General features: G+C 50.6%; 1 protein-coding gene across 2 annotated transcripts in view; it reads right to left on the bottom strand.

Annotated features, from left to right (window-relative positions):
- STK10 (serine/threonine kinase 10) overlaps positions 1-19,345 on the bottom strand; it is a 124,170-nt gene that overhangs the window by 88,242 nt on the left and 16,583 nt on the right. For both annotated transcript variants that reach the window (XM_034656737.1, XM_034656736.1), the window contains exon 2: positions 10,146-10,310. In XM_034656737.1, the coding sequence (XP_034512628.1) occupies positions 10,146-10,310 (165 nt within the window). The remainder of the gene's footprint in view (positions 1-10,145; positions 10,311-19,345) is intronic.

The following is a 19,345-nucleotide window of genomic DNA, read 5'->3' as shown; positions in this document are numbered from 1 at the left end:
TCAGCGACCAACAGTTGCCCTCCTAGCCCAAGGCGACAAGCCGCAGAAACCCTGGCGGTGAAATGTGGTCATATGGTCATGTGGACAAGTGTGGACAGAGGGCCCCTCCCATCCACACCCGGCACTGTGACCCTGGGGCCTGCACTTCCTCTTTGCAGAATGTTTACTTTCAGACAAGAAGTCACTCTCTGAAAAGCCCCCAGTTATTCCTTCTGGGGGTCTCTCTCTCTCTCTCTCTCTCTCTCTCTCTCTCTCTCACACACACACACACACACACACACACACACACGTTGGTATACACATTCAGGAAGGTCACAGAGCCCTCACAAGCCTATTTTTAGACTCCCTAGGCCAGCAGTCCTGGCTTCAGAGCCCACCAGGTCTGGGTAGCTAGCTTGTGGGACAAAGGAAGCTGCTTATATGAAAAAGTGTGGTCTCACACACTTTTCGGGAAACACGATCCTCTTGGTTGTCCCCACTTTCCTAAGTTTTGATAGAGATGTGAGGTAAGAAGTACTTCTTCTCAGCTCTACTTAAAGCTAAACAGCAGCACACCGCAACGGCAAACAGGCCTCGGTATCGGGAACACGTCAGGGAGTGGTGAGGTCTGAGGCTCATCGGAGAGCACATCCCTGTCTGTGGGGCCCCTGACACTTGCTGTCATGCAGAAAGGTAGCCTATACAGCCCCATCTCTAGAATGTTCGAGGCCAGAATCTGACAAAATGCTAGCAACAAATTTCTAAAAACGTCTCGCATGCCAAACAGAAAGTGTCTGCAAGGCCCAATCTGGCCTGAGATCATCAGTCTGCAACTTACTCCAAGGGCTGACCCACAGGTGAGGGGCCATGGCTCACAGCCTGTCTGGTACGGCTGATACCCTCCCACCCCCAACGGCAAAAGACTTAATGGCAAAGACCTGTAGTTCTCAATGGGGGTGAGTTTGCCGCCCCCCCCCCACCGGGGATATTTGGCAACACCTGGAGATATTTTCGGTTGTCAAACTGAGCAGGGAGGTGGGGGGTTCTACCGGCATCTGGTGGGTAGAGGCAGGGATGTTGCTAAACATTCTCCAAGATACAAGACAGCCCCCCCCCACACACACACAGAATGATCTAAACCCTGGTGGAGACCAGAGTCCACGGGGCTACTCTGGGGGCCCCTTTGGGAGTGGAGAGTCAGTACTAATGTGCTGAAGAGGCCCATTGTGACAACTTCCTTTTAGCAAGCCTGGCNGTTGTCAAACTGAGCAGGGAGGTGGGGGGTTCTACCGGCATCTGGTGGGTAGAGGCAGGGATGTTGCTAAACATTCTCCAAGATACAAGACAGCCCCCCCCCACACACACACAGAATGATCTAAACCCTGGTGGAGACCAGAGTCCACGGGGCTACTCTGGGGGCCCCTTTGGGAGTGGAGAGTCAGTACTAATGTGCTGAAGAGGCCCATTGTGACAACTTCCTTTTAGCAAGCCTGGCAGTGCCCACTGAAGTCTTTGGCAGGCAATGGGACCAGGTTAGAATTTAACGGAATTCGTTTATTTTCTTTTATTTCAGTTTATGGCAAGTGGGTCCTAGTTGTCCATTTAGGGCAGTGAGATGAAAGTTTCTTTTTAAATAAGTCTATTTGATTTCTAGAAAGTGAGTCACTTTTAAAAAAAAGGCTAACCATTACAGAGGAAGCAGAATGAATGAGGAGTAGAAGAGAGCGCCCAGCAAGAGTATCATATAAATAGAGATTCAGCACTGAGGACAGTGAGTTCACACCCAGGGAAAACCCAGGAAGACTCCACAATTGTGCAGACTGTCCAAGCAAAGCAGAGGAGTCACTGCTCTGATCGGTATTCAGCAAGGGGACTGCTGGGCAAATTAAGTCACTGCAAAACTTTCTGACCAGATGAAACTCGGGGGCACAGGAACTTCTGAACTCGACCTGTGCCAGGTCTCCAGGATGGCCAGGCCTGCTGCGTGCCCAGGAAGGCCCTTCCTCACTCTGCTGATGTTGTCATCCACCCTCACACTACCCTTCTAATTGTTCCAGGGGGACACGATCACAGTGAAGCCTCTGGAACGTTCACCACGTAAAAGGCAGAGAAGCCAGAAGGCAGGGAGATGCAGGAAACTGGGGGTAGAAGGAGCTGGAAGGCATCGAGGGAATGGGAACAAAGGGCTGGGAATGGAGGGGAAAGAGGGACAATGGCATTAACTAAGCATCTACTTTGTGCCAGATGCTACTGCCCACACCTGACCTGCATGCCTCACTTAATCCTTATCACAGGATAGATTGTGTCACCATCAACGCCACTTGTGCTGAAGAGCTAGAGCCCAAAGGTTAGCTAAGATCCATGCCGGCACCCAGAGACAGGACTGGAGCCAGTTCCCTCGCTGCAGGGCAAGGAAGAGAACACATGCATGGGACAGGCACGGAGGAGGAGCAAAGGGACTCAGACACTAACTGGATTGATGGCTGAAGAAGGCACTGCCCTGCTTGAAGCCCCCCAGGGGTTTCCTGACACCTACAATAAGATTGCAACCCCCACCTTCCCGACTCCCATCTCCTGCCACCCCAACCCAGGCACACTGCCCCTCGCTGTCTTTGAGCTCAGTTCACACACTCTCACTTCAGGGCCTTCCACTTGCGGTAGCCTTGGTCCTCCCTCCACTGGCTCCTTCTGAAGCGCCACCTCCTCAGAGAGGCCTCCCAGACCACACATGGAAGGTGGCTCGCCCTGTCCCTAGGCCTCACTCCCTGCCGGCTCAAGTTTGATTTCCTTCCTGCATGAAACCCCTCCAGGTCCCTCAGACCCAGCCTGCCTGCATCAATTTCTGTATCCAGAGGGCCTGGGACAGGGCTTGGCACAAGGAAGGATTCCAACAGAGACTCGGTTAAATGAATAAATGAAGAATACCGCTGTCTGCCAGGGCCGCAGCCTTAATTCCTCCAAGATCACCCAGGCTTCTAGAAGCCAGGGCCAGATGTTCTGGAATGAACAGGTAACAGATTAAGACAGCAGGGTCTGTGCCCTGTCAAAAAGGCTGAGCCATGGGGCATCTGGATAACGCAGTCCATTGAGCGTCCGACTTTGGGTTTCGGCTCAGGTCATGATCTCGGGGTCGTGAAATTGAGCCCCCAGGCTCCACACTCAGCACAGGGCCTGCTTGGGATTCTCTCTGCGCCTCCCTCTACCCCTCCCACTCCTGCACACACTCTCTCCAAGCCCCACCCTCTAGAATAAGAAAAGAGAGAAAGAGAGAAAGAAAGAGAGGAAGAAAGAAAGAAAGAAAGAAGAAAGAAAGAAAGAAAGAAAGAAAGAAAGAAAGAGAAAGAGAGAAAGAAAGATAGAAAAGAAAAGAAAAGAAAAAAGAAAAGAAAAGAAAAGAGCAAAGAAAAGGATGGAAAAGGAAGGAAGAGGGAGAGGAAAAGGAAAAGAAAGAAAGGAAAGAAAGAAAAAGCCTGAGGAAGACCTGTGGTCAGGAACGGATCAGAAGAGGCTTCAAAATCCTCACCACGTGCAAAAGCAGGATTCCAGCCACCCTCACCTCCCTTCGATTCCGCACAAGGAAAAGCTAAAGAGGAACGAAGATTCCTTCCCTCCTCCCTACCAGCTACCACTCACTAGAGAACTGCTTCTTTCACAAACAAGGCCAAAGTTGGCCTCAGGACATGCTCTGTGGGACTTCATTCTCCCCAGGGCAGGGCAGGCCCCAAACAGCTTCAGCTCTCTAGAGGGAGCAGCCTGGACCCCCACTCCTTCCCTTGCACTGAACAGGCCCTGGGCGAGAGTGAAGGCAGGGTCCAGTGTCCCGGAGGTGACATCAAGACTGGCAACTGCTAAAATGTGTGTGGGAGAAGGCGAGAGAACAAATGGGGCAGAGAGGAGAGGAAAAGAAGGTAAATTCCACCTAGAGGTACGGGGAAGTGAAAGGCCTCATGGAGGCAGTGATGATCTTGCTGACCGCAGAGGACAGTGGAAGGGCAGCCCTGGGACAGGGTGCTAGGTGAGCAAAGGTGTGGAGGTGCTGCCTCCACGTAGCTTAGGAGAACTGGAGAAGGGGTCTGGGAAAGCATCCACAGACGGCCGACTATAGCCCGTGTCCTGGATGTGGAATATGTTCTGGGGAGCTAGGGAAGGGCTTTTTTATAAGAAGTGTAACATGAGTGGGTTCTCTCATCCATGGTCTTTGAAGACTTCTGCATATCTGGCCTTATGACTAATCTGCTGTGTGACCTTGGGTAAATCCCACACCCTCTCTGGTCTGCAGTTGTCTCATCTTCAAATGAGTGAATGGCTATGTGACACCCAGCTGAAGCATTCTGTGGTTTAGTCAACACACCTCTGGCCTGGCTCCAGTGGTGTGCTAGAGCTGGCGAAACTGATGGTGAAACTTCTAGGAATTTCTGTAAGCCGCCTGTTAAACACAACCATTATTAAAGATTAAGTTACATAACTTTATAATTTTTGGAGTGGTATTAAAAACAAAGATTACAAACACTCAAAACTCATCCTTTCCCTAATTCTTTGACCACGTTCTGCTGTTATCTATACTCTTGAAGTTATTCACATCTACCATATCGGTGAGGCCAAAACCCTGATGCTGAGTGCTACTGCAAACCTCTTTCCAGCTCCGTCAGTGACATGGTGTTTGTAGCCTGAAATCAACCAAAGTAGAATGTTTATACCACGGAAACTGGCAGATGCTATACACCCGGGCTGTCCTCCTCGGGGAGGAGGCTGTTAAGTACTTCCCATCATCCCACTTTCTCCCATTCCCATATAGGCCTGTTGGAAAACGGACCCAACCCTTGGAAGACTTTCCCAGAGACCAAAATCTGGCTCAGGGCTTGGGGTGGGGACGGGAGGGATGTTGGTGGGGAGGGGCCATTATAAACTAAAGGAAATTGAGGAGGGCAGCCCAGGGTTTCCTGCATTCACTCATATTTGGGCCCTGGATCCACACCCAAAGCTGCATTGTCTACACTGTCCAACCCAGCAGCTACCAACCACACGTGAAATGTGCCTAGTGTAGAACTAAATTTATGACTTCGTTCACTTTTAATTAATTTAAATTTAAAAACTGACACTCAATTCTGTTACTAGGAAACGCTTAAGAGTGTTGAGACAACTTTGCATCTACTTTGTCAACTGTAAATTTTATGACACCTAAATATAAATTTCCGGTGAAAATTTAGCTCCTGAATTGAGATGTGCTCTCAGCGTAGAACACACATTGGAGTTGAAGGCTTAGAATGAAACATGTAGTAAAATATCTCATTAATAAATTTTATATTGATTACATGTCAAAATAATATTTTTGATATACTAGATTAAAAAACTGTATTATTTCAATAAACTTCATCTGTTTCCTTTTTTTTAAATATAGTTAGTAGAAAATTTACAATTATATATGTGGCTTACATTACATTTCTACTGGTCTACAATATTCTGGGTTGTTTTCCCTCACTTGCTCCATTTGATATTCAAAAGCAGAAGCGGGCCTAAGAAACTACAAAAGGATTTTGCTAAGATTACAAATTCTGGAAGAAAATGAGCTCATCTTGTCAGACTGTAGGTGGGGTGGCTTGGTAAATGTCCACCGCCCCAGTCAGGGGGAGGCTCTGTCCCTGGATGCCATGGCTGTGGAAAGGGTCCAGGGCAGTTGGGCCAGAGTCAATTTCTCATCCAAAAGCCCAAGCCCTGAGAGCAGACCCCAGGTCCAGAAAGGGTTTTGTCAAAGATACCACCATGGCAAAGATGTCTCTTGGAGCCACACGGGAGGCCTAGATCCAAGAACCATCACGCAGAAGGAAACACCAAGAAATCAGGACACCTTCCAATCCTATATCTCAGAAGAAGACTTCTCCCTCCCATACTTTTGCACAAGCTGTCTCTCTATCCAAACTGCTCTTCCTTCTCCTATCACTCCGGAGAACTCCCACACATCCTTCAAGAAACAGCTCAAATGTTCCTTTTGCAGCCTTTGCTGACCTAATAATGTTCCCGTCTCACATCCTTTTCTTCAGGCTTTCTGGTTGACCTTGAAGCTTTTACTCTTGCCCCCTCAGACCTGATTTCTTTCTAAAACACAAAATGTCTCTCCCCTGTGGAAAACTGCCACTGAGTCCCCATTACGTGAAACCGTACTCAAAGCTAAACAAGCATCAGAGTCACTTAGAAGGCTCCCAAAACAGAGTGTAGGGCCCCACCCAGAGTTTCTGATTCAGCAGGTCTGTCTGGGCTGGCACCTGATACTTAGCATTTCTCGTAAGGTCCCAGGGGCTGCTGCAGCTGGTTTGAGGGCAGTACTTTGAGAACCACTGATCTAAAAAGTTAAGTGCAGGGGCACCTGGGTGGCTCAGTCAGTTAAGCCTTTGCCTTCAGCTCAGGTCATGATCTTGGGGTCCTGGGATCGAGCCCCGCATCAGGCTCCCAGCTCAGCAGGGAGCCTGCTTCTCCCTCCTTCTGCCTCTTCCCCTGCTCTTGCTCTCTCTTTCTCAAATAAATAAATTAAATCTTTATAAAAAAATAAAATAGGGGCGCCTGGGTGGCACAGCGGTTAAGCGTCTGCCTTCGGCTCAGGGCGTGATCCCGGCATTGTGGGATCGAGCCCCACATCAGGCTCCTCTGCTACGAGCCTGCTTCTTCCTCTCCCACTCCCCCTGCTTGTGTTCCCTCTCTCGCTGGCTGTCTGTCTCTCTGTCGAATAAATAAATAAAATCTTTTTAAAAAATAAAATAAAATAAATGTTAAATGCAAACTCTTCACCTTGGCATTGGAAACCCTGAACACATGGCCTCCAATCACTTACTCCCCTCATCTTTCCACATGTTCCCCTGATCCCAGACCACCCATTATCCAAATACCACAACTGTCATGCCTTGGACCACCGCCCATGCTGCCCTTTCCATGGGAGACCCTTTCCCCATCATCCACCTAGTTCCAGCACCTTCTGCCTTGATTTCACAATGTCTAAAACTCAAATCTTCAAAAAATCCTCATGGCACCTTTAAGGGTCTACAAAGTAACAAATGCAGGCAGTAGGGCAGCCACACAAGAAGAGGGTGAGAAATGGTTTTGGCCAAAGCAGCAGCCCCGGGTAAGAAAGTTCCAGCCCTAGAGCAACTTTGGGTCAGAACATTCTCATGGATCTAATGAAACAACCTCATGACAGTCACAGCCCAGTTACAAACTGTCCTCCTCTATCTGGTTTTCCAACTCTGCCACTTTCTAGCTGTGTGGCCTTGGGTGGGAACTTACTTAACCTCTTTGTTTCTTATTTTCATCTGTAAAATGGGGAAAAAGCAACTACCTCATAGAATGAAAAGTAAATGACATAATCCCAGTAAAACTCACAGCTGAAAGGCCTCACACACAGTAAGCCCCCAGTAATTACTAGCCGTGGTTGGTATTATCTTTGGACCTGGGAAAGTCAGGAACTTAGTACCCGGCCACAATCAATCATGGGGACAGACATATAAAAGATGTTTTTCTCGGGGCGCCTGGGTGGCGCAGTCGTTAGGCGTCTGCCTTCGGCTCAGGGCACGATCCCAGAGTCCTGGGATCGAGCCCCACATCAGGCTCTTCCACTAGGAGCCTGCTTCTTCCTCTCCCACTCCCCCTGCTTGTGTTCCCTCTCTCGCTGGCTGTCCCTGTCAAATAAATAAATAAATACATAAAAACCAAAAAAAAAAAAAAAAAAGATGTTTTTCTCAATGAGTGCATAATCAGCAGTCCAATAAAGGTTGTCTGGATGGACAGGAGGATGGACGGACAGATAAGCAAATGGTGGGTGTGGTAGGTGGGCAGGTAGACAGGAAAACTCCTTTGTGTAATATGAAAAGTTGTTCTGTGAGGCTGGTTTAGCAACAGACACTTAAAATGCTTAAAATTTTTCCTAAAGAGGTTCACAGACAAGCATACAAAAATTCAAAGACGTCCATCACAACTTTGTTTCTGACGGAAAGAAAAAAAAAAAAGGAGGCAGCGTAAACGCCCAATGGTGGAGAATGGCACAGTCAGAAGATGGAATTCTACTGAATAATCAAGTATGAAGACGCAGGTGTTTCCCCACTGACATGAAAAGTTGTTCTTATTAGACCTTAAGTAAATGGGGCATCTGGCTGGCTCAGCTGGTAGAGAAGGCAACTCTTGATCTCGGGGTGGTGAGTTCAAGCCCCATGCCAGGTGCAGAAATTACTTAAAAAAAAAATAGACTTTAAATAAAAAGAGTACAAGGTGAAGTAATAAGTATGGCATCAACTCTTTTTAAAAACCTGTGGGTATGGGTATGTATGTGTATTTTTTTTTAAAAAAAAAGGCTAGAAAAATATTATCTAAATGTGGTTATCTCTGGTATGAAAATTTGAAAAATGGTTTTAATCTTCTTTTTTCTTTTATTTTTCTGTATACTCTCATCTTTCTCTGGTAACTATATATATAATATTTGTTTAATTTCTTAAAGGGAGAGCTTTTTAAAAAGCAGCTCCATGGATTGGGACAGAGGAAACACGTAGGTGCAGGTGTGTGACCGTGAGCGAGAGAGCGAGCCCGTGTCCGTGTCCCGCTCACCACCTCCTGAGACACCTGGAGACGGCAGATGAGAAAGGGTTTTGGAATCTGCAGCTGGCAGTCAGGTGGTGGCTTCATCCCCCCAGTGACATCCAGGAGGCTCCCCAAGGATCAGATGCTCAGAGAGGCAAAGGAAAGTTGGCTTCTCTCCAGCATTGGAAGGGGAGTTAGTATCAGTGGACAGAGCTCTGGGCGGGGCTGGGGGGCCACATTTTAACTCCCCTCAGATACTGGCTTCCTTCACTTCTGTGCAATGAGAGGGATCAACTCTGATGATGGCTTCTAAACTCTCCTTTGGTTTTCTTAAACAGCAGGATTCTTTTCACAAATGAAACACAGATTTCCCCATCAAGCGTCAAATAGTGTGTTCCTAAAAATTAGGCATCCTGTGCAAAAAAACAAAAGCCAACCTGGGATCTTTTTCCCCTTATTTTAAATGGGAAAAATCTTAAAACACCACTTGTCAACTCCTAACTTCCCATTAATTTCCTAAAGCATAGTAACACTCTCTCTACACATCAGAAACTACCACGATAAGAGGTCGAATGCTTACAACACCCCTGCTGACCACCAACTCCTGACTAACCTCGCTGTGTGCAGCCGCACAGACCTGGGCTGCTCTCCCAGCTGCAGCACCCCGGGGATGCCCCGGCCGGCGGCCCCTCGGCTCCCTCTGCAAAAATCTACACATGATTCTGACAGTCTTCCAAGTGCATCTATAATTCACATGAGACTTTTCCTGCATGCAACTTTGTGACAAATGTACTGAGTTTCGGGGACATAAATACGTTGTTTTACATATAAAACACTTGTTGAAAAACAGTCTGAAGAGACACCTATGTTCTAGGAAGCCTGGGTTTTATACACTGAGAGGCATTCACACTAGACGAGCGTCCACGGGACAGGCATTGCGCGGCGCACACGCACCCTGTGTAAAGCAGGGGCGCTGCGGAATTCCTCTCGAGAAGCTAGGGGTGATGCCGGCTTTGGAAGGTGGGGCTGGAAGCTGCATCTGCACTGTGCACATCTCGCTAAGGCTGCTGACGGAGAATGGGGGCTGTTAAGGGGCCCCCTTCTTTGGCGCTTCCATTGAAAAGAATCCCCACACAGCAGTCACGGCAGTGGTAGTAACGATGCCACTATTACAAATAACAAACAACCAACAGTCACCGAACTCCTAACACCTGCCAGGTGCACCTCTAAACACTGATCGTGAATGAATTTCTTCAATCCCTGTAATAAAACCACATGAGCTAGGTACCATTACTACTCCCATCTTACAGGTGGAAAAACTGAGGCAGAGAGGTAAAGAACTCGCCTAGGGCTCTCCAACTTGTAAGTGGCAGAGCTGGGATTGGAGGCTCTAAAGTTAGAATTCCTTCCTGCTCTAAATCAGTGTCCCCACCCCCAAAAGTGGGGAGGCTCTGCCCAAAGGGAAGGACAGGGGACCTAGTGCCCCCCTGCTTCACCTCCTTCTCCCCCCAGGCCTTTGCCTCAAAGCAGACACTAAGAAACCCTGAACCAGGCTAGCCCCGGCCTACCAGGCCACAAGGACCCAGAGGGGGCAGGCAGGCGGCCCTTACCCACAGCTTCGCGTCATAGTAGTAGGCTCCCAGCAGCTTCACAATGTAGGGGTGGTCGCAGGTGGCCAGGATGTCGATCTCCACCGTGTAGTCCTCCAGCTCCTCCTCACTCTTGGTCTCAATTACCTTGGCGGCAGCCAAGGCACCTGTCTCCTTGTTCTTGGCCTGCAAAGTAGAGACAAAGGAGGTCAACGAGGCCTGCCCAGCAGGAAACGGAGCCCAGGGAAGCCAGCTCGGAGAAGCCCGCAGGAGTGTGCCAGCAGAGGCTGGGGGTCCAGATGGGGGCTGTGCGGCCGAAGCAGGAGATCCGCTGCTCTTGACAATGGCCAGTGCTGCTCATTACGTCAGTGCAGGGGCCTTGCGTGAGAAACAATGTTCGGCATTTCATAATAATCATATTTTTTAAAGCACAACATACCTATACTATGGGATAAGTAAAAACACAAGAACAGCATAGCTCTACGAACACCAACATGGAAAGACTGTTGAATTGTTCAGTAAGAGATCCAAGTCACTGAACGATAAAGTCGTAGGACACTTTTAAAAAAATATTTTATTTTTTTATTTGACAGAGAGAGAGAGCACAAGCAGGGGGAGCAAGAGAAAGAGAAGTGGGCTCCACACTGAGCAGGGAACCCATCATGGGGCTCAATCCCAGGACCCAGGTATCAGGGACGCTTAACTGACTGAGCCACCCAGGTACCTGGGTATGACATTTTTTTTAAGATTTTATTTATTTATGTGACAGAGAGACAGACAGTGAGAGAGGGAACACAGCAGGGGAGAGGGAGAGGAAGAAGCAGGCTCCCAGCCGAGGAGCCCGATGTGGGACTCGATCCCGTAACGCCGGGATCATGCCCTGAGCCGAAGGCAGACGCTTAACAACTGTGCTACCCAGGTGCCCCAACATTTTTTATATCAAAATGGAAAACCGGGGGCACCTGGGTGGCTCAGTCAGTTGGGCATCTGACTTTGGCTTGGGTTGTGATCTCGGTCACAGTCCTGGGATCAAGCCCCACATCCGGCTCCCTGCTCAGCGGGGAGTCTGCTTCTCACTCTCCCTCTGCCTGCCACTCCCCCTGCTTGTGCTCTCTCATGCTCTCTCTCTGTGTCAAATAAATAAAATCTTTAAAAAAAATTTTTTTAATAAAAAAGAAAAATAAGTGTTGGTGAGAATATGGAAAAATTGGAACCCCTGTGCATGGCTGGTGGGAAGGTACAATGGCACACTAACCATGGACAACAGTTTGGGGGTTTCTCAAAAGGTTCAACATAGAACTCCCACAGCTCAGCAGTTCCACTCTGGAGGATAAATGCAAAAGAACTGAACACAGGGATTTGAGCAGGTATCTGTCCACCGGTGTTCACAGCAGCACTATCCACAAAAGCCAAGAGGTGGAAACAAGCCAAACGTCCATCCGCAGGTGAACGGAGAAACAAAAAGTGGTACACGCATTCAATGCAATATTATTCAGCCTTAAAAAGGGAGGAAATTCCGGGATGCCTGGGTGGCCCCATGAGTTAAGCGTCTGCCTTCAGCTCAGGACATGATCCCAGGGTCCTGGGATGGAGCCTCGCTTAGTAGGGAGTCTGCTTCTCCCTCTCCCTCTGCCCCTTCCCCCTGCTCCCGTTCTCTAATAAAATAAATAAAATCTTTAAAAAAAAGAAGAAGAAGAAGGAAATTTTGACACCTGCTACAACACGGATAACCCTCCGCTAAGTGGAAAAAAAAAAAAAAAAGCCAGTCACAAAAGAGCAAATATTGTACGTCCCCACTGATGTGAGATCCCTACAGGAGTGAAATTCAGAGACAGAGGGTCTAACAGAGGCCACCAAGGGGGATGGACAGGTAGTGTTTAATGGGGACAGAGTTTCTGTCTGGGATGAGGGAAAAGGTCTGGAAACGGATCGTGGGGAAGGTTGCACAACACTGTGAATGTACTTACTGCCACTGAACTGTGCACTTTGAAATGGCTAAAAATGGTCAGGCTTATGGTATGCGTATTTTACCACAATTTTAAGAACTGAGAGCAAGACAGAAATAACCACGAAGCGGTGCAAGCAACTCCGGCCACGAGGAGCCGGTGTCCAGGCAAAGGGAGCAGGACCCACATGCCCCCCGGCGGCCCCAGAGCCTCAGGGCTGCCGCCGGGAGCCTCCACTCACTGTGCGGCACGGGCCGGGTGTTTCAAGACAGCACACTTGCCTACAACACGGGCCCTAGAAGCAAGCCACTCGTCTGGAGCCTCTGAACCACGACCTGTGGGAAAGCCTGGGGGACACGAGCCGCCCCGGACTCCATGAGCAGCCCTGCCGGTCTCCACTGCGGGGCCTTCCTGAGGACAGTTTCACACGCCACTCACCTCACAGAACGACTCGTTACCGCGATCCACTGGCAATGGTGATGGCCCAGCTGCCCCTGCCTGCCTAGCACCCCATGCAGGACCATGGGCATTCCCATCACCCCACATGACACCACAGCCCCTGGCACCTCAGTGTCCCCATCCTACAGGCGAAGAGGGGGGACATGGCCTGAACTAGGGTAGTGGCAGCAGAATTTGAATCTAGGTCCTTCTAACTTCCAAGACTCTGTGCACTTTCCACTACTATACAGAGTCTATCATCTCCAGAACTCAGAAGCCTCTAAGACCAGATGCCAGCAGACATCTACGAGCACTCCCAGGCCAGGCCTGCCCAGGGCGCCCTCCACGCAGAGACCGAGCGGGGCGCCTGGGTAGCTCAGTCAGTCAAGCACAGACACAGCAACCCTGCCCCTGGCTTCAAGGTCCATTTGGAGACCCACGCCTCTCCTGCCAGTGACTAGACAGCATGCTCATGGCGGGAGGGGAACTGAGAGGGGGTATCAATCTTTGCCAGGGAACTTTCTGGAAGGGAGTGATGCCACTAGGCAATTGTTATACTCATTTGTAAATTTATTTTCAGTTTAGGTAACTGTTTCTGTTAACTGAGCTGCAAAGTCCCCAGGCCCCCACGCAGTGACAACAATGGTCTCCCACTGATCGAGGTCACTGGTCTACACTTCAGCATGTGCTAACTCACTTATCTCCTCAACCACCCTACGATGTCGGTGCTATAACTATTTCATGCACAGATGAGGAGTCTGAAGCAGCGTCCCTGGCAACATGGGAGACAGTCTGGAGCCCCGCTCCCAGGTCTGCACTCTGGCAGGCCCGCCCTTCCTGCACACGGCCCCTTCCACAGGAGGCCCAGGAGCCCGGTGCGGGGGAGGGAATTTCATGTGGGGCCATTCCCTGGGGTCCATCCTGGTGCTGGAACTCAGCTGCTCACTCACCCTACCTGGGCAAGCGCGCGCCTCTCCCCTAAGCTCGGTTTTGGAAGCTTGCTGAGAACACCTGAGAAGCTCATGCATTCAGCCATTGGGTACTTGCACTCTCGCGCGCTCTCTCTCTCTCTCTCTCTCTCTCTCTCTCTCTCTCTGTCTCTCGCGCGCGCGCGCGCGCGCGCTCTCTCATGTGCTTGCTCTCTCTCTCACTTGACTGTGTACCTGCCCTTTCATTTCTGGTAATGCTGATTTTCGAGTGTCCCATGAGAGGACCATCAAAGTACCCTCACACACTGCACAACACGCATGCTCCTTCTCTCCGAACCCAGAAGAGGAGGTGAGGCCTGCTCTGCTCCTTTACCAAGAGGAAGGCGGAGAGCTCAGCGCGATGGCCAGAGCTAGGGCTGGGTGAGCACGGTGGCCACCTTGACCATGCTCTCCTGACCCCCAGCCAGAGCAGCACAGGGGGGAGCTGAGCTGGGCATAAGACCCCCCTCCAATCATTCACCTTTCACTCCTGAGAGGTGGTAAAGGAGGCTACACGACACCTCTTCCTGCGTTTCCTTAAAAGAGTATTTTCTCCCCAAAGTGGGGGAGGCCCAGGCAGGGACTGTTTCCATGAGCACACAGAACCTGCCTTGCCCGTCCCTGAAAGGCAGCATTGACCACAGGGCTGGGCCTCCAGCTGGGCTCCAGTGTCAACACCGAGGGACACCCGCTGCCCAGCACCTCGCTCAGATTACAGAGACCAGAGCCTGCCGGAAAGGGGTGAGTTGGCAGCAATCGTGGCGCCTCAAGTGACTTGGCCAAAATTAAATTCTTTAAAAGCCTGGTTGAGGCAGCAAGCTGCTCACCCCGATGTCAGAGGACGTAATAATAATCACAGCTGATGATAAACCCAGCTAACATTCCCTGAGCCCTCACCGTGTGCCAGCATGGGCCTGAAATGGAATTCCTCACTTCGTCCTCCATCCAGCCCTTGGAGATAAGGATTAATATTCCCAACTCACAGATAAGAAAACTGAGATTTCGAGAGGCACAGTGATTCGCTTCAGGTCACACAGCAAGTAGAGGGTAAAAGCGGATCCAAAGGCAAGCCCGCCTTGCTCAGAGACGAAACTCCAAATCTCTTCCAAACCAGCCCCTCTTGGTGAGCACCCAGGGTTCCCTGCTCCATCTCCCATTGCTAACGACAAATGAAGACCACGACCAACAACGCTCTGGGCAGCGGCTGGGTACCAAAATACCAAAATTTAATCCACCCTAAGCCATTAAGGCAGGTGTTAGCCATCATGCCCATTTCCCAGATTAGCAGACTAAGGCTCAAAGGGGTATCAGGACCCACCCAGGATTGTGAGTTGGGGTCTTCACTACACTAGGTTGCCAGGAATCTGCTTCTTCCCTCCCTATTCCTTCATTCAACCCTTATTTCCTGAGCTCGGGTTACAGGTGAGACGCTTTTGTAGTGAACGAGTGCACTTCTGTCTAGATGGAGCACTGGTGGTGGGAATCCTTCCCCTCCCGTGACATAGTTCACCCTTCCCGATTTTTCCTCCATGGCGCTAACCTGCCCGCATTCCCAGTCCCCAAAATACAAGGGAGAGCAGATTCGGCCTCCATCTCTAGAAGAGGGTGGGTGACTCGTCCTGGTCAATCAGAACATGACTGGCTCAGGGAGAAGAACGTGGTCACGTTAGCCAGTGAGATGCAAGCTCCGAACAGGAGCAGAAGCGGCTGACGTTGCCCCAAAGCCCGCTCAGCGCTAGCCTCCAGCACGAGGAGGCAGGCCTAGGGCTGTTGGGACACGTGCTTGCAAGCAGAGCTTGAAAATGAAACTAGCCGAAGCTACAGGCCTAGAGAGGGCACAGAGGACACTGTTTGATCCCCGTGATTAATTTTTACAAGAGGTACTATTAAAAGCCTCGTTTTATAGAGAAGAAAACTGATGCTCGGAGAGGTGAAGTCCCTTGCTCAAGGACACACAGCAGGTAAATAACAGGGCTGGGAGGTGAATTCAGGCCCTTGTGGCTTCAGCGTCCATGTGCTGACCTCTTTGCCCAAGGTCAGATTTGGCAAAGGGGCTGTCTGGGGCCTCAGTTTCCCCCTCGTACAGTAGAAGGGTCGGGAAATGATGCCCAAGCTTCCTCCGTGGTCAGATGTGAGGGCATCTTGGAGAGTGGGTGGGTCTTGGAAAGCTAAGGGTGGTCCAAGTGAATGGGGCACCTGTGGGAGTTGACAGGCAAGGAGACACATAAAGAACAAGTGGCTGCCTGTGGCCTCTGACGTCCATCTCTCCCACTGGCTGAGGCAAGGCTGGGGTCCAGCGAAGGACGGGGGAGCCCTCGCCCAGCCCTCCACTGCTGGCTGGCAGTGACTAACGCCTCAGCCCACACCCTTGAGAGCAGACACACAGTGGCCACTTGTGTTTACTGGCCCGGGCACCTCTGTGGGAACAATCTTCCCCCTTGTGCAGCTCTCGGGGCTCAGCCTGGAGGAGGTGGGGACAACTCTCCCAGCAGGGAGCCCTGCCCCACCCAAGGGGCCTGGCCAGTCCAGTCAGGGGCCGGGGGCTTCCTAAAAGTCAGCCACAAAGCAGCAGCTGGTGGGGACCACCCCCAGGCCCACCCCCTTTCCTACCAGCCACAGGATGATCACTGTGTCCTTCCCTCCCTCCTCCAGGGAAAGAGCTGGTATCGCAGAACTCAGAGACCAAAAAGAACATTAACCACCACTCCTACACCCCAACTCCCCAATCTCCTCTGCAGATAAGGAAACTCAGTCCACAAAAGTGAATGCAGTGACTAAGGTCCAATCTGGGACAGCTGCCTTATCCCCTTGCAGATTCACAGCTCTCCTTTCCTTTGGCAACTGCCTCTCCCCCTTGGTACAAGGGAATCATAAGGAGCTGGGCCCACCGGGTCCCAGTGCACAGCCCAGGCCCAGCCACCCATTCCTGGCCCTCTCAGCCATAGCCAGTGGCTCACACTTGCACAAGTGACCCAAAGCAGGCGAACAGGGCTGTATCTGGGTGGTTCTGGGTTAGTTTTGGGTTTTGGGGTTTGGGGCTAAGTTACCAGGAAAGCAGCTTTTTTCTTTCTCTGGGGTTGCTAAACTGATAGAATGAAAGCCTGGAGAGTCTTATAGCCCATGTGGCCAATCCTTCAGAGACCCCGCCTGAGGAGGAGGCCCTGAAAAGGCAACGGGGCCCACAAATGGAGGGCATATGATGAGGTCTGGGGACACCGGGAGCCAGCTGTTCCTGAAGACAGGATCTGTCCGTAGACTTTTCAGTTACATGAGCCAATAAACCCCCTTCCAGACTTCTGACGTTTGCCATCAGACAGTAAGTAAGTTTGCCATCTCTGGGGATATTCCAGCAGAGAACACAGATCCACAGAGGTACCTCACCACACAACGCACGCGTAACAAAGGCCACCTTCAAACGGGTCACCAAGACCTACCCAGTGACCTTCACTGAGGCCTCTCAGAGGACCTAACTGATAATCCAGGATACAAAGACCCAAGGAGAAAACATGGTTACTCATGGGCCACGGGCAACAGGAACCAGGGGATTCTTCTGCCAGAAGAATTTTCTTGTTTATTAAATTACCAGAAACAAGGAATGATGGGAACCTCCAGTGCTGGGGACCAAACAGGTGGTAAAATGGGTATGCTCATTACTCACAACAACGGACTCAATCTTCTGAAGACAAAAATCGGCAATAGGTTTTTAAAGGCTACTATCCCTCATTCCTAAGAATTTAAGGCCAGGAAATTATTCAAATAAAGACAACAAAAGAAAGGTACTAGGATCATGTTCACAGTAGTCCATAATGATGGCAAAAAATGCAAATAACCTAACTGTTCAACCGTAAGACAATGGTTAACTTAGTGAGATATGAAGCAACCTTTAAAATGATAAAAAGGAGGCAAATACAGTAATGAGAGAAAATAATTAGCCATAATAGTCGACAAAGCAGGATAATAAAATTGTAGCTAAGTTAGAACTTTGGGGAAAATTCTGGGCATCCACTAATAAGGAGGACCTGAAAACAGAGCATAAGGAGTACAAGTGGTTTATGAAAATTGATTTCACTCAATGACATCTGACAATTATCCACTGGGGTCCCAGCAAGGACAGACTGGGGATGGTGCCCAGAAGGGACCACTTTATCTTGACCTTGTCTTCACTATATCCAGGGATGGGCACCCTCATCTGTCCAACATGGTGGCTGCCACACTGAAGAGAGCAGAAACAGAATACTGCCATCACTGCAAAAAGTTCTAGAAGGCAGCTCTGCATACACGGCTGCACCTGGCAGAAAATATTTTCTCACCAAGGTGAGGGGGCATCTAAAACTCACTCCCATGTTCCAGATCCAGCCTCAGACACATGTATTTCTTTCTCTAGGAAGAAACAAAGGTCTCGTGTGCAAAGAGCGGGTAGAACCAGCTCAGTGGTGACCGCTTACGAGTGAGGGCTCCTAGCAGCGCGGCTGGGCGGCAGGCGGGAGGGAAGGCTCCTGGCAGGCCTGTCAGACGGGCAGCCTGGGCGTGCAGGTCAGAGCCAGAGAACGGAGTGGACAAGGCTAAAGCTTTCCATTTTCCCCATCCCCTTGATTCCGGATGGCTGTGTCAAATACGGTTCAGGCCACCGGAACCGAGGAGGGGCTTGGTCTGCATCCTACAGTTTACGGCTGTGACGTCCCTGCCCGAAACCATTTTCTCTTCGCACGGTGAGATCTGTTACTCATCACAGGAAAGGCTTCGACTCTATTACCGAGGGAGGAAATCTGGCCCTGGAAGGTCACAGCAGGACCGGCTACGTGCAGGGAAAGAGCCCAACAGAAATGCAAGCAGGGTGTTCTGAGGGCAGCAGACACAGAGCCAGGATAGGCGGCCAAGGTGGCCTTGGGCTCAGACTCCACTAATGCCCCTGGCTGACACGCATGAGTCAGTTGAGGAGTGCAGCCTGTGCACCACAGCCTAGCCTTCCAGAGGCTTGGGTCTTGTGGCCTCAGGAAGATGGCAGCCTGCCAAGGCCTCCTAGGGTCTCTGGAGGCAGGATAAGCAGCACCCCACCTGCATCCAGCTGGGTCCACGAGGTATGCAGAGCACTGCTGTCTGCTCCTGTTAAGCGAAAAGGAAGGCCCCAGGCCCAGGCCACCCAGCTAGGAAGCGCTGTCAGGACTTGACACAGGCCCAGCTTTCCCCTCAGAAGCCCCCTAGAGGAAACCTCTCCAGGGGCTCCCACCCAGTTTCCAGGTGTGCCAGTCCTCCTTCCCCAGCTCTTCCCTCATGGCCTTCAACCAGAAACCCTCTTTAGGCACTTGTCAACTTCTCCCTGCTGCCTGACACAAAGCCTGAACACCATGGCCTGGCACACAGGGCCCTGGTGACTTGCCCTACCTACTTTTCCAGGATTCCACCACCCCCCCTATATCCATCCCCTGCCATGGCCAGTGCCCTTCTGCCTCCTACTTTCATGCCTTTCCTTCTGCTCTTTCCTCCACCTGGACTGTGTCTTCCCCTACTGTGCTGATTCCACGAAGTCTAACTCAGTTGCAGCCTGTTCCATGAAATGCTCAGAACCCCAGCTCCTGACCACTATTTCACACCTTATTAGGCCTTTCTCCACAGACCTCCCGGTGTCCCAGTTATTTGTGTTCAAAGATTCTCTAACTTGGCTGTGAGCTCTGAAAGGCTAAGCCCACATCTGATTCATTTTAGTCTACCCCCCAGAGCCTAGCCCAAAATAGCCAGTGGACAGATAGGAACATGGGAGGGTGGGTAAGTGGGAAGATGGGAGAATGGGTGGGCAGACAGGCAGATGGGCAGTGGACGGATGAATGGGAGGGGAGGAGGGTAGCTAGATGGAAGGGGGATGAATGGGAGC

The sequence above is a fragment of the Ailuropoda melanoleuca genome, chromosome 3 (assembly GCF_002007445.2).
Source record: "Ailuropoda melanoleuca isolate Jingjing chromosome 3, ASM200744v2, whole genome shotgun sequence".
Taxonomy (NCBI): Eukaryota; Metazoa; Chordata; class Mammalia; order Carnivora; family Ursidae; genus Ailuropoda; species Ailuropoda melanoleuca.
Note: the sequence above shows the minus strand (reverse complement) of the source record. Positions and strands in the feature narration are given on the sequence as shown.